This window comes from Theobroma umbraticum, unplaced genomic scaffold (assembly GCF_002168275.2).
Source record: "Theobroma umbraticum cultivar Fairchild unplaced genomic scaffold, ASM216827v3 scaffold_204.0, whole genome shotgun sequence".
NCBI lineage: Eukaryota > Viridiplantae > Streptophyta > Magnoliopsida > Malvales > Malvaceae > Theobroma > Theobroma umbraticum.
In genome coordinates, this window is record NW_018397267.1 from 6,143,059 (window position 1) to 6,157,616 (window position 14,558).

Consider the following 14,558-nt stretch of genomic DNA (forward strand, 5'->3'; position numbering starts at 1 on the left):
CCAGGCCAGGCCCTCTTCCCTTGACAGGTGCAGGGTAGCAGCAGCAGCTGGCTGCCCTCGTGCTTTCATGTGAGATTCAATAAGTCCAACCACATTCTCTCCATCATCAATATCTTTTCCTTTTTTTTTTTGTTTTCCCTTTCCTCTCTCTCTCTTTCTTTCTTCAACTTTTGTTTTGTCCTTAACTCTTATCTCTCTCCAATGAAATTATGACCCAATCCTTTGATACAAATACATGCACAAAAATCCTAGGCCAACCTCTCATGCTTCTTTCGTGCCCATCCTTTCTGATTTTATAAGGGAGAGGCCGCATGTGGCTACCTCTCTTTATATACCCAAAAAATACTTTAAATTATGTCAATCTGCCCCTATGCCTTCCCTTAATCTAATAAACATAAACATGCCAAAACTTTTCAATCAAAAAGATGAAATGGGTGGTCATGATTGACCTCAAATACAGCATCAAACATGGCTTGGTTGAGGCAAAAATGTCATTTCAGAATGCAGAAAGAAGGAAAATAAACAAAAGTATGAAGCCCATTATAAACCTAGCTTTTCTTAACTTATAAAATTCCTCCTTTGACTGTTGTCAGATTTGATTCAATATTCATCACAATGGCCCCGATTTTTTCTTGATTCCCCATGTAATATTTAATTCCCTAATCCGCCAGCTCCATTCCATGGCTTGCCTTTTGCCCATATGTTCAAACAACCCTAACTTATGATTAAGTATCTATGTTTTGTTAAATTAATACTCTAATTTTTCCATATCATGATTGCGTCAAATTGCTTTGCTAATCAACCGGCTTTCTCTCTCATGTTCTTTTTATGGGTTGCATTTGTTTAATTCTATTATATCTTTTAAGAATCCTAGAGAATATATCGGGTATATTTGATATATTGCTATGTTCTTTGAAAAGGTAAAGAAATTTAGAAACCTTAGATTATATTCGTATTACTTAGGGGATATCTGGGGGAAAGAAAGATTCATTTGTAGAGCTTAGAATGTTGGCCTGTTAGGTAGTTTTGGAGTTGGTTTGGTATTGCATGATGTGGGAACTTTGAGAATTAGGGGTGCTGTCCACATCCTTTTGGGAAATCGTGCATGCTTGCATAGTTGCATTAGGCCCATGTGAATCTCTACGCCTTAAAGTTGGACAATATGCCTTTCATCCCCATATTTAAAACAAAAGGAGACAGCAAATGAGATTGAATTCCCCCATTGCAATGATAATGATGATATGAAGATGAAATTCATTAGTTATTCCCTAGTCCATCCATTATCTTAACTTGATATTGCTAATTCAAAGTAGACAAGTGGGTTTAAGGTTGAGACAGCATGAACCGAAATCTAAGCTTGGTAAATCAGGTGGACTAAGCTGAGCTCGGTAAGTATAAATAAGCACTGTCCTTATAAACACCCCTATTACTTCATTGACATTTTAGATATAAGAAGGCAACCCACAGCCAGAAAAAGTATTGGAAGGCCAAAGCTTACTCCACTTCAAAAGGAAGATGAAGTTTTGGTGGTGTATGAAACACTGCTCCTTTTTTTGCCAAGATTACTGGAATCTAAGTCGCACTATTATTTACTTGCACTTGGACAGTCTATCAAGTTGAACAATTTAGGTCACTCAAAAGAGATCAGTCTGACTGGACTTCAAGTTCCATTCACTTCTGGACGTCTGCTGCTGGAAGCCAGCTGATGGTTTAACGAGCAGACACAAAAGTGGCAGCAGTCATCTAATCTCCAATAATGCATTGCAGATTTAAGTAAGAGTGGCAGAGTAGGCAACATTGTCACGAACATTACCCTTTGTGTGAAATTTACAGGGTGACAATTATACTAGGAAAGTACTTCTCAAGAAAATGATACAATTTCTTGCAGATTTTACCAAACCAAAATATTAAAACAAGAGAACTTGAAATTCAATAGAATGGAAACTAAACTTCCAAAATACTTAAAGAAAAGTTCATATCGAACTTTAAACAAAGCGTTATCAGTCATATCCGAGGAATGGATTCTGCTCGAATATATTGTTTGAGTATGGCTTTCTCTTCATCAAGGCGCTTCTTCTCCTCAGGGTCTTTTGGTTTGATTTTCCTTTTCTCTTCCAGTATATGCTTAAAAAGTTCACGCTGCTGGCTCTCAGGAATGGGTTCAACCAACTTCACAAGTTGTGTAATGGATGGTGAAGGTAAGGGCTTTTCAGTAACTGGAGGAGCAGTGACATCTGTAGTTGAAACAGGAGTCGCACCAACATCTCTTGCAACATCTTCATCAGTTATGCTTGTATCCTTTTTCCTTGTTCTCATGAAAAGGTAAGCTGCATCAATCATACAAATTTCTATCAGACAAGCTGCAAATCATGTTTCTGAGAAATTAAACTGTCAAGAACCCCACCTAAAACCTCCAACATTCACAAGTTTGACAATATTAAAAAGAAAATAAGATTAAAAAGTTGATTTGGGACCAGGGGAGGGGGGTTGAAGGAAGAAGGAAAGACCAGGTGTCATAAGTTGGTGGGATGGACCACAATACAAAATATGATTCTGTCAGACAAGATAAAAAGATGAAACTGTAAATATAACCAGATACCATGAAAAACAAAACAAACTGTTAATGCTAATTACTACAGCTTGACAACCAAAAGCAATCAAGATGTGCTCCTTAACTAAACAACACATATAGAGAAAAAAGAAAAGTTAGAGCTCATTAAAACCAGCTAGTCCTATTCGCATCTAAAGGTTATTATCATTAACTATTGGTAATTATAGGAACACAACACTGGAAAGAAATCCAGAGACAACATATCAAGACATTCTTTACTACCAATGAGCAATTGCTCATTTTCATCTCTTTTAAACGTAATTCAGGCTCTCTGTCGGTAATCATCAGTGCAAAAAGCTAGAGACAAAACTAAAAGCAAATAAAAGATATGCTTTCACTGATTGGAGACTACAAGTTCAACTTTCATCTAAAAGTAATTGCTCTATTGACACTAAAAAGAGCATAAAATATATGCTTTCACTGATTGGAGACTACAAGTTCAACTTTCATCTAAAAGTAATTGCTATATTGACACTAAAAAGAGCATAAAAGATATGCTTTCACTGATTGGAGACTACAAGTTCAACTTTCACCTAAAAGTAATTGCTATATGAACGCTATAGCAATCAACTACACCTGTAATCTTCCATTAGCTAACTTATGACTCGTACAGTTTGCAACTGATCACTAATATGTTGATGCACATATATAATCAACCAGCAGCTAAGCAGTCATTGTGTAGGTAGGTGCAGGGGACAAATTGTGAATATTTTCGCTCATCATCATCATTATAAGCCCCGAAGAATACGGAGATAATTACTGCATAATGCTCGGTGCTTGAGTTTGTAATATGTATTGAACAGAATACTACAACATGGTGTTTGCATACAGACATTTACTAACCCCCAAAATGAATGCTAATTCCAGCCAATTTACTAAAAATATTTAACTGCATTCATCCAATAACCCTTAGATTGTAAATACACCCAACTTAAGCGGTACTCGTTTATATCTCTACATAAACCAAAGCTCCTCTTTTGGGTGAAAACCAGAGAAATTAGCTGATGTTTCCATCTCTGTAGCTTAACTAAATATTTAAATAGTTGAAAAATAATCTGCTTGGGAGAAATTATCATAGTATTAGAACGTGCCAACTCATCATCTCTACTCCTAAAGATGATATTTTCCTTTACTTATCACAATGTGTTGTTCTATGTGAAGGTCTGAAGTGTATGGTTGGTCACTTCAACAAGTAAAAGATAAATTATTCTCTAATTGTGAAGTAATTACTCATTCAGTTACATGTACTAAAACATAACAATAGATCAGTGCTAAATGGTACACCAAAAGTATTCTTCCAAACAGAGAAGAATACACAAAGAACCTATAACCAATCCCAAGCACTAGGATTATGGCTGGGTTAAGTTGAGTTGTGTTAGGATATGATTGAACAAGAGAGAAATTCAAAGTTGCAGACTCACCTTATCATGCTTAGAGTGTCAAAATTGGTGCAATGGTTTCATTTTCATCATATCTCAAAATCTTAGGCACAAGGATAACAAAATTGCTTATCATTTCCATATCTTTTGCATCAAACCATGAAGCAAATTGAGACATATGCTTAACATGTCATCATATTGGTAGCATTAATATGTTTATCCAATAAAGAAAATAAGTAATTATGACTCAGCAGAATAGTTTTTGATTGTTTTAGAGAAGATCTGTGAAGCAATTCTCTTACCAAAGGTGCATAAATAATGCAATGCACCACATCTATGTTCATAGATTATTAGCATTCTTAGGCTCCATTTGATTGTTGCATTTGCTACTCACACTTTACTTCCAAAAGCAAAAACAAAAAGTGCATTCTGTTGCAAAAGCAACTAACATTTTTGAAGATTTAAAAGTCAAAGTTTCAGTGTGTAGGAAAAGAAACTTTAATTTTCTTGGAACATGATTTTACTTTTATGGGAAGCAATTATGTCAGAATTGGTGGTACCTTTTAACTATTTACTCATTTTTAATCAATTATGATTTTATACCCTACCATTTGCTGTTGCTTTATAACAAGTTTGAGGATGCAGAAAAGAAATAGCAAAAACTAGTAAAAGCAGCAACTAATAAAAGCCTTAATGGTATCCTTCCAGAATCCTCACAAGAGTCCAACTCTGAACATATTATTGGCATTCATGGGCTATGGCCAACCTTCAGTATTAAAAACATTTAGATCATCCAGATTCTGTCTTCTGCATTGGTATCATTCAAATCACTGAAGGTACAACAGACACAGTACTAACTTAAGCTGGAACATCTCCACAATATATCTTTAAGATTCAATTTGGGTGCATTTTACTTCAAGACATTGCTCAAGACAAATACACTTATCTCCCTTATATTACTAGTTTCCAGATGTAGCACATACATACTCTCAAATAGCACAATACATTTATTTTCCTAAGCAAAATCTTTATGACAGCTATCACCTACAATTATTAACATTATAATTCCAAGTCATTCTGCACCTAAGTATGACTTCTAGATCTGATTATGATGAGAGCTATAACCTGCAAATATTTTAGTAATTCCCAATTAATCCATAGAAGGAGGGTAAACTAAATCCAAAATTGTTGATTTAAATCAATGTATCTCAAACAAAACAAATGAGAACGCACTTGAAGAGCTTATCACTCTTGCCCTTCCTGCAATAGACAAAGACCGTCATATGCTTAATCTAATAGATACAAGGAATGGAAACTTTAAATTAAAAGTATTTACTTTCACTTCATATGTCCCTAACATAATTGCAGGATTTTTTAAGGCCTTAATATAAATTCTTACCTTCCTTCCTCACATGTAGAGAAACATAACCTTAACCAATGCTACTTTGAAAGCTTAGAAAGCTAGAAAATTTCTAGTTGAAACATAACATAGTATGGGTATGTTTGTGTGTGTGTGTGTATATTACACCCCTTAAACACACCAAACCAGGTTTACACCTAATAGAAGTATTCAACAAGCAAAGATGCCTTCTTATTTGCTACTCCACTATAGAGATATGGTTCAGCAGTAAATAATCATGCCCAAAAAGACAATTTTAAGATTCCTAGGACCCTCTAGCAATGGAACAAATAGACTATTTGCCAAATTTGGGGGTGCCCAAGTTTCTTAGATAAATATCAACAGCTAAATAAGTCTTCATTCAACGTAGGCATCCACTATCTAAACAGAATAGTTAGTTAAGACTTTAGATATATTTGTAACACTGTAGCATGCCGAGATAAATTGTGAAGGAGCAAATTTTAAGCAACCTTCAACAAACTAAGCCTAGGGTCAATTTTTCAACATCAGCACTCATAGGTGTCATGCAGCGCATATTGTTACTAGCAAACACTTGAGACAACAGATGATCGAAGAACAGAAGGCTTACAGTTAGCTAGAAAAGGGGAAAAAAAATAACTGAATATGTATAAAAAAAAACGTGTCACACAACACCATACATTTTCCATGGTTATTAGAAAGCAACAAAGAAGAATTATAATCAGGGGGTGTATCATGTACTTAATAATTCACAAGGAAAACCTGTCTTGTAATGCAACCTCTTAGTCACTGCTAAACTACCACACCAACTTTTCTTCAGGGCATGTTTGCTTATTCAAAACCACTTACCGATGCCAATCAGAAGGTTTGTAACATACACATACATGACTTTGGATGCTTTGGGATTTTATCAGCTCTACTTAAATTGTCAATCCTTAGCACATTGTTAGCCATCCCTCATTGATATTTGACCATTCTTGTCGCACACGAAGAGTGTCAATCAAAAACGGTAATTAGCAAACACCACATAACCAACAGAAGCCACAAAGAAAAGTCCATATTCAAAAGAGTATGGGTGCTCCCCTGATGTTCAAACCAAATAAACAGAGCATTTAACAAATTCTTAACGCTCAAATATATTTATTGACTCTCAAACTGAACTATGGTCAATCAATATGATCGGTCAAAAAAGTTCTCCAGCATATTAACCTCTTAAGACCTAAACTTCTTTCCAACAACAAATTACCCATAGACAACAGAATCAAGCAATGCATTCAACAAGCATAAAAATCAACATTCAAGCCAAATTGAAAAGAACTCATTTAAACTCCTAAGCATTAAACAATTTCAAAAGAAAGGAAATGACCTCCAACAGAAAGGTTGACAGCCAAGAGAAGAGGCCAAAGAAACTTGTAACGCCTTGCAAACGATTCTTTTGGAGGCTGAGGTGGTGGTGGAGGATTTGCAGCAGTCTGAGAACCCATTGTGTATGATGCTGCTGCAGCTGATGATGTTGAAGCCAAATCCTTTCCTTTTCGTTGCTCTTGGAATTGTTTCAGTTGAGCTGTAGTTTTTGCGATCGAGAAAAAGGAATCAAATTATTGACACCCATAAACCTCTATTATTTGAGAAGCAAAGAAAGCTCGGACCAAAAAAAGGTTAAAAAGGAAGATTACTTTTTGTTTAAAACCAAAGGAATTCAAGTACAAAAGAATGATGGGTTTCGAGATTAGTTTGTGTTTTTTGTTTCCACCTTTTTTAGGTTTGTTGGTGTAGAGCTTTGGACCTTCGCTCATTGCTAGGTGAGGTTCCTTTTCTTCCTTCTCTGCCCCCTGACGTTTCCCTGGTATGCCCACGCAGCTATGCCTTGACTAATTGGCAAGCCACCACATTAATTTAAGTAAATATTAAGCAACTAATCTAAGCTTTAGACGGAACTAGTTAGTTTCTAGTTGCACTTTCGTTTACTCTGAAACACCACTATCTTAAGGTTAATTTGCACGTCTGAATTTAAAACGTATGCCTAATGCTAGTGAAAAGTCATTGATTTTTTTTTTAATTTTTGAAGAAATGCTTGATTTATCATAATTAACATATGCAAATGACTTATTAATTAATTTTTGCTTAACATTTGAAGCCTTCGGCTAAGAGGTAGATAAATTTATAGACATAATACTTAATAAATTTTTGAATTATTCATAAATTTTAAATAAAATATTTTTAATTATATTTAATCAAAGCATTATTTTTTTAAAAAAAATCATTTTTCTTTCCTATCAATATTATATTAATATCACGTACATATAAAATAACAAATAATATTTTAATTAATAAAAATTAATCTATCGTCACCCATAAAAATCTATTTAATCTAAAAAAAACTTATTTAAATTTTCTAAATAATTTAAAAACTTTCTCAAACATTAAGACTACATTTATATTATTTTAAATCAAAGAGGTAGATTTGGGTTACTCTTGATTGATGGGACAGGAGTGAGGTTATAAAGTTACGATTGTAAGATTAAACAAAGTTAAAGCAATTCGAATGATATGGTAGAGGTAAAAGACGATAAGAAATGTAGTAAAAAGGGTATTCCTTCCGATTAGAAATCCAATCCCCATTTGAATGCAATACAAGATTAGTATTGAAAGGTAAAAACGAAATGGAAAAACCTTTCTCCCATCCTCCCTCATCCCCAAATTTAACACAAATAAGTAGCTTTGCGGTTATATGCAACAAGTCATCCATTGATAACATCACGTTATCAGCATCTGAACATTTGACTCATAATCTCTACTTTCCTCAAAATCAAAAAGGATGAGATGATCAAGGCCAATACAATGCAACTCAAATTGTGTCGCTCATGAGTTCTTTGCTTAAATGGAGAAAAAAATGGATTATCAGAGAGTAAATACAGAGTTCATTTACAAGTTCCATCTGTACTTACTCTTCCCGCTAGTCCTATCAGTAAGACCGTTGAACCCTGAAAAATAGCAGTGACAGTCAAACGAAATATGTCTACACTACACTGTACCCTCATAGTCTTACAATTTTCCCCTCGTGGGGATCTTCTCATTAATCAGCTCCGTGGGCGACTGCTACCATAACCCCTACCTCGGTCTCGAAAACCACCGTGACCTGTATCATCAGATAAACAAAATGAATATGGGCAATAATGTATCAAGTTTGGGAACTCGTACACATCATGCCAGACATGTCTACTAATGCATAAAAATCAAGTATCAGGCCGTTCAATCAGCTCAAATTAGCTCCTACCACACCAGTGAAGTTTCTTACGTAATCACCAGCCATCATAGCAAAATGTAGCTCAGTAAGAATTTACTTATTTTGAAGTGAAGAAACACAGCAATGATCACATAACACCAGGGTAGCAATCCCTAGTGTTTTCTAATGGTCCCTTTATGAATCAGGTCTCTAGATATGCAAGAGCAATGAAAATAAACGAAAATCACTCAATTGACATTTAATTTGCTGCTGCCTCAAAATGTGGCAACGTGTGCATGTGCCTGCATGTCCAAAAGAACTACAGTAAACTAACCTCATGTGTTGGCAAAAAAGGAAAGAAAGACTAACCTGATGGTGGAGGAGGTGCACCACGTCCCATCGCTGCCAATTCAGGGCAGACCTTTTGTCCAGCTTCCTCAAGTATGACAATAAGTTCTTTTGCAAATCTGGCGTTTGCAGCTGTGAAGAAAGTATAGGCAGTTCCTTTTGCTCCAGCCCTTCCTGTTCGACCAATACGGTGGACATAATCCTCTAGCGATCCCGGGAAGTCATAATTGATTACATATTTCACATCTTTCACATCTGCCGCCAAACCAAAACAATAAGTAATCAAGATATTGAGGCCAGCAGAGTTAACACTCCCCTTTCTGAAAATGTAGCAAGCCAGAATTTTGCACCCATTCGTCATTCTAAACATGTAAGTGGTTCTTTCTGTCAAGCCTAAGGCAAGCCAGATTACCCCAAACTCCCATGTGACTTTCTATTTCGTAAAAGGAATCAAAGCACTCATACTAGCCAAACAAATGGCAACAAGGAGTTGCATGCAACAATACGGATGTTGGATACCAACAAAAATAAAAACCTAAGGATAATCCTCAAAATTCAAGCTAAAAATCTCATCATAATCACAATTTAATTAATTAAGAAGACCATCCCTCGTTCACTAAAGCTACATGCAAAGGAAAAATGATAAGCCTTGCAAAATCAGGATAGAGCACATGCATGCTGTACATGCATCATATGAGTTATGACAAAAAAATAAATTGATACATGACCAGTGCTACTAAAACGTCAACATAATGAAAATGAATGGCTATGGCTAAAATAATGATTTGTTAACATAAAAAAGAAGCAATGGATATGGTAATGAGACCTTTGGGTATTAGCTAAGCGGCAATAATTAAGAACTCCAACAATTTAAACAGGTGTTGTTTCAGACAACTAAAAAAATGGATTTATCAACATTACTAGCTGGCAGATATCAGATGCAAGATTCAAGTATAAAGAGTTCAAAAAGGAAAAGAAAAACATTCAATAAAATATCAATATACATAAGAAAAAGCAAATTAAAATGGGCCTGCCATCTGATATATCTTTTGACAAAATGTTCTAAAAGGAAATGGCATTCAAACATCTAATCATAGAAAGTTACAAATAGAAGACACATCTGATGGAAACAAAGAACTTTATCAGAAAAGCGATTTCTGGTGGATTAAAATATAACTAAAGAAGTACTATATCTTATAAAGTAATAACAGCAGTAAATTGGGCACATCTGACAAAGAAGACACATGAGGCATAAATCCTAGTCAAATTACAAGAAAAAAGCCATACACTTAATTAAAAGAAGGCACAAAATAGGCATTTAATGAATATACATACCTAAACCACGAGCTGCAACATCTGTTGCAGTCATTATAGGGCTCTTGCCAGCTTTAAACTCTGAGAGGACCCAATCCCTTTCTGCTTGACTTTTATCTCCATGAATTGAGAGAGCAGGCCAACCATCCATGCGAAGTCGCCGAGTGATCTGGTCACAACCTTTCTTGGTATCCATGAAAATCAAAATTCTGCTACCATCCATGATATCCTCCAGCAGCTTCACCAATCTGGAACATCAAGACAGATCAATAAACATCCTCGATATATTTCATCCCATATGTTAACATTAAAAGAATTCAAAACCATAGGAACAATGTAAACTGGTCTTACTTGCTATATTTCTGACTCTCAGGAACAATGTCAACATGTTGGCTAATTGCATGGTTAGCTTTTAAATCTGCAGATCCAATTATCACCTGCACAAAGTCCAAGGAAACAATCAACTAAGTAAAGAGCTTAGCTTCGGACACAACAAATTAAATAGCAAAGGTCCTTAAAAGTACTTATACCATAAAATCAGATTACCACATTTCAGAAGCCATGAATTATATTAGGAAAGACTAGAAATCCTAAGTAATAAAAATAAAAGAACCTAAACTAGATGATAGATTAAAAATCACATCCGCATTAAAGATGACATCTGCTCACAGAAGAAGCCAATTAAATATTAACAAAACTATAAAGTTTCTTACTTTGTATGGGTTGTAAAGAAACTGCCTTGCCAACTGTTCAACCTCCTTTGGCCAAGTCGCACTCCAGTACAATGTTTGGCGGTCAGGACGGATCTGCATATAACACATAAGTACCACTCAGAGCAATCGGTGGTGAGGTAGAGGGTTTGATGGGGCCAATACATTTCGCTGCTTATACAAAACAACACAGGCTCTACATGAGCATATTCTTAGCTAAATCACCAATAAGGTTTAAGACTAACACTACCTTCCCCCTCTGATTTTGTCCTTTTAATTCATTTTCCTTCTGGGGGATGCGAGGCTGCATTGTATCAGAAATCAAGGCAAAGCCTCTATTTTATGCACTCTGAAAGCATTAGCTTAGACTTCTGAAATCAACAATCTTATCACCCTAAAGACTTAAGTTTCACCACATCAATTGGATAAATTAAGAATAAAGAATAAATAGTAAGTCTGACATCTTGTTTCCTTGAAGTGCAATACTTGAGTGACATAAAAAGATTAATGATTAAGATTAAAGAAGAGAGGAAGATAAACCATTACGCCCACAATATACCGTTCTCATACATAAAAAGAAAGTGTATGACGCGGGAAGACAGAGAGAGAACAAAATGAAAGAGAAAGGTGAGAACAAAGACCTGAGAAACAATTTTTCGTATCTGAGGCTCAAATCCCATATCTAACATCCGATCTGCCTCATCCAAGACTAGATAAGTAACTCTTCGCAAGTTTGTGTGATGTGACTCCAACATATCTATTAACCTCCCTGGTGTAGCAATAACAATCTCAACACCTGTTCCAACAAATAATTAACATTTTCATTAGTAACTAGTGTAGGCAATTACAAACCAAAGATAACTCCATTTAAATTACTAATAAATGTGTCAGAAAGAGAATCTTAAACTTAATTATCATGCATTAGAGAATAGAAGCAGTTCAGCAACTACAAGACACAATAAAACAGTCACCCAAGCATATTACAACATGCCTTTCTGGAGATCACGCACTTGAGGTCCCTTTGGAACCCCACCATATATGCATGTATTCTTGATCCTAGATGATGCACCAAATTTAGCAGCCTCTTGTTGTATTTGAACCGCAAGTTCACGCGTTGGAGCTAAAGCTAATACAATTGGGCCATCTCCGGGAGCTAAAAGAAAATAGGAAAAGGCCAAGAGTTATTCCCTCCCAATTAACGGAAACATGCTGACAACAATTAAGGGCAATTGCAAGTTATTCTTTTACCTAAAATTGGTTGTGCGTTAACATGGACAATTGCAGGTAACAAATAGGCAAGAGTCTTCCCCGAGCCAGTTTCAGCAATCCCAATGAGATCACGGCCCTTCAAAGCCATTGGCCAGCCTTGAGCTTGTATAGGTGTTGGTTCAACAAAGCCAGCTTTTGTGATTTCTTGCAGCACATACTCTGGCAACAAGAAAAGAATATCAATTATCACCACAGAAGAATCTATGAAGAGAGCAAGTTGATAATTTTCAAATACAGAAGTAAAATTCCATATAACCAAGAAACACCCAAAACGCTTAGAAAGTAATAACTTCTCCTTAACCATCAAAACAATCATCTTTTTACATTGATAATAAAATGTATATGCAAAATATATTAGACACAACAAAAACAACTCTTTAGACTGATTAAACAATTCATAACATGGCAGCAGTAGCATCACCTGTGATTTAACATCTAGAAGCAAAAAGAGCATATCTATGAAGATATAGGAAATGAAGGTTTGAGATGAGCCTAATTCACTCCCCAAAGGAGTACATCCATAAAGGCAAGAGATAACCACTGCCCTGTGAGCATTTGAATAACTACTAGCAACAAATAATATAACATCAAAGTCTTCTATTAAGCTCACTCAAGAAAAAAAAAAATCCTTCTAATTAACTATTCGTTAGCACTAATTCTAATTAGACATCATTTATAAAAGTGATCATACATGAAAAAGATCAGAAGCTGTGACAAAAAAACTATAGTCAATACAATGGCTGTCTAGTAAACAGAATTAAACAATAGAAACTTTAAAATAGTGCAAAATTAGATAGAGTGCCTTCACTTTAAAGAGCAATTATCACCTGTGACTAAAAAACTATAGTCAATACAATTTCAGTTATTTTCTATGTTAGATAAACAACAGAATTAAATAATAAAACTATAGAGTGCCCTTCACTTTTAATCTTTAAGATTAAGTAAACAGAACTAATGTTCTTCATTACAACAACTAATACATTCTTGGCTTGTCCAATCATCATATTTGATATTGAAATAACTAACTTTAATTACTGATGAGAAAAATCATTACAACAATACACTAAAAATGCTGATTGGTTGACAATTTATGTCTGGATCAAACACTAAATATGCTGGACTTATTAAAAGAACCAACAAATTACCGGGAAATCCCATGTCGCGAAAACTCTTTACGGGCTTCGGAACATCACGACCTTCAACTGTAATTTCCCTCCGCTGCCGATACTCCTCCACCTCCGTTTCCGACATTGCCGTCACCGACGGCGACTCAACATAAAAATTCTTCTCAAAAGGAGTCAATCCATCCAAATCCAACTTCCTAGGAGGTTCAGCACCATCATAATCCCTTCTGCTCGAGGACCGCATCGAACCGCCATATGCTGAAGCCCCACCAAACCCTGAGTCACTATACCAACATACTAAATTAAACAAACAGAAACTTCCTTTCAAACAAAAAAAAAAAAACAAACAAACGGAAACTTCAAAGTAGTACAAAATCAGATAGGAGACCAGAAACTTCATAGTACTACAATTTTAGATATGAGAAGTTGCTAATGGCCTTATGCCATTATGTTAAAACAACTGAAATGCCACTGTATTTGAACTTAAAAATTAATCCTTTAGAGCAATGGGTAGCTAAAACAACATAAAATTCATTGAAACATTTAACAGAAGCAAATTCAATTAAAATTTATCAGTCTTCAGTTTTAAGCCAAGCTAAACTAAAGAAATGCGAAACCCAGATTAAAAAACATAGCTAAAACTAAAAATAAACAAGAATATCAGTTCTAATTCAGTAATTTAGGGGACAAAAGAGTAATGAATTGAATGAATTAATCTAGATAGGAAAAAGGAAACATCAAATGAACTTAAACATAAAAAAAAAAAACGAGAATTACATTAAAATTTAGGGAAATGCAAAAATTTGAGTAGTTACCTTCTACGGTCGCGGTAGGAGGCGGGATCGCCGGAGCGGCTATCATATCGACTCATATCGTCTGCTACTGTCGGTGATATTATCAAAACTTGGTCAATATTAATGTAACCAAAAAAGAATGAGTGCTATCTCTGCTGTCTTTCTTGCAAATTTATGGTTTAGGGTTTTAAGTGAGAGGGCTTTTCTCAGACAGCTTTTTTGTTTTTTCCTATCGGGAGGAAGAAGAAGAAGAAAGAAAGAAAGAAAGAAAAGCTTTCCCTCTCGTGATGAAGCGTGTTGTACTTTTTGCCTTGTCTGTGCGCTAAGCCTACGGATGAGAAATTAAAACCTTCCATTCAAAAAATGACATGTGGATACATATGTAACTCACTGTCACTGCCGTTC

General features: G+C 35.3%; 2 protein-coding genes across 2 annotated transcripts; both read right to left on the reverse strand.

Annotated features, from left to right (window-relative positions):
- Window positions 1–1,788: 1,788 nt before the first annotated feature.
- LOC110424277 (WAS/WASL-interacting family protein) lies at window positions 1,789–7,270 on the reverse strand. Its single transcript, XM_021438826.2, has 3 exons — window positions 7,122–7,270; window positions 6,735–6,932; window positions 1,789–2,327 (listed from the first exon to the last, which is right to left on the reverse strand). The coding sequence occupies exons 1-3, from the start codon at window positions 7,162–7,164 to the stop codon at window positions 2,005–2,007; spliced, it is 564 nt and encodes a 187-aa protein (XP_021294501.1). The 5' UTR covers window positions 7,165–7,270; the 3' UTR covers window positions 1,789–2,004.
- A 940-nt stretch (window positions 7,271–8,210) lies between these two features.
- On the reverse strand, window positions 8,211–14,475 carry RH20 (DEA(D/H)-box RNA helicase family protein). The gene is made up of 10 exons (XM_021439098.2): window positions 14,175–14,475; window positions 13,381–13,643; window positions 12,215–12,394; window positions 11,958–12,119; window positions 11,608–11,762; window positions 10,970–11,062; window positions 10,608–10,693; window positions 10,278–10,504; window positions 8,964–9,197; window positions 8,211–8,507 (listed from the first exon to the last, which is right to left on the reverse strand). The coding sequence occupies exons 1-10, from the start codon at window positions 14,228–14,230 to the stop codon at window positions 8,449–8,451; spliced, it is 1,515 nt and encodes a 504-aa protein (XP_021294773.1). The 5' UTR covers window positions 14,231–14,475; the 3' UTR covers window positions 8,211–8,448.
- Window positions 14,476–14,558: the final 83 nt, after the last annotated feature.

Coding starts and splice junctions, on each gene's coding strand:
- LOC110424277 (XM_021438826.2), bottom strand. CDS start 7,164: ATGAGCGAAGGTCCAAAGCTCTACACCAACAAACCTAAAAAAG. Junction 6,933..7,121: donor CACCAACAAACCTAAAAAAG/GTGGAAACAAAA, acceptor CAAAAACTACAG/CTCAACTGAAACAATTCCAA. Junction 2,328..6,734: donor TGTCAACCTTTCTGTTGGAG/GTCATTTCCTTT, acceptor TGATTGATGCAG/CTTACCTTTTCATGAGAACA.
- RH20 (XM_021439098.2), bottom strand. CDS start 14,230: ATGAGTCGATATGATAGCCGCTCCGGCGATCCCGCCTCCTACCGCGAC. Junction 11,763..11,957: donor AGTGCGTGATCTCCAGAAAG/GCATGTTGTAAT, acceptor TTGTTGGAACAG/GTGTTGAGATTGTTATTGCT. Junction 10,694..10,969: donor TTCTTTACAACCCATACAAA/GTAAGAAACTTT, acceptor GACTTTGTGCAG/GTGATAATTGGATCTGCAGA.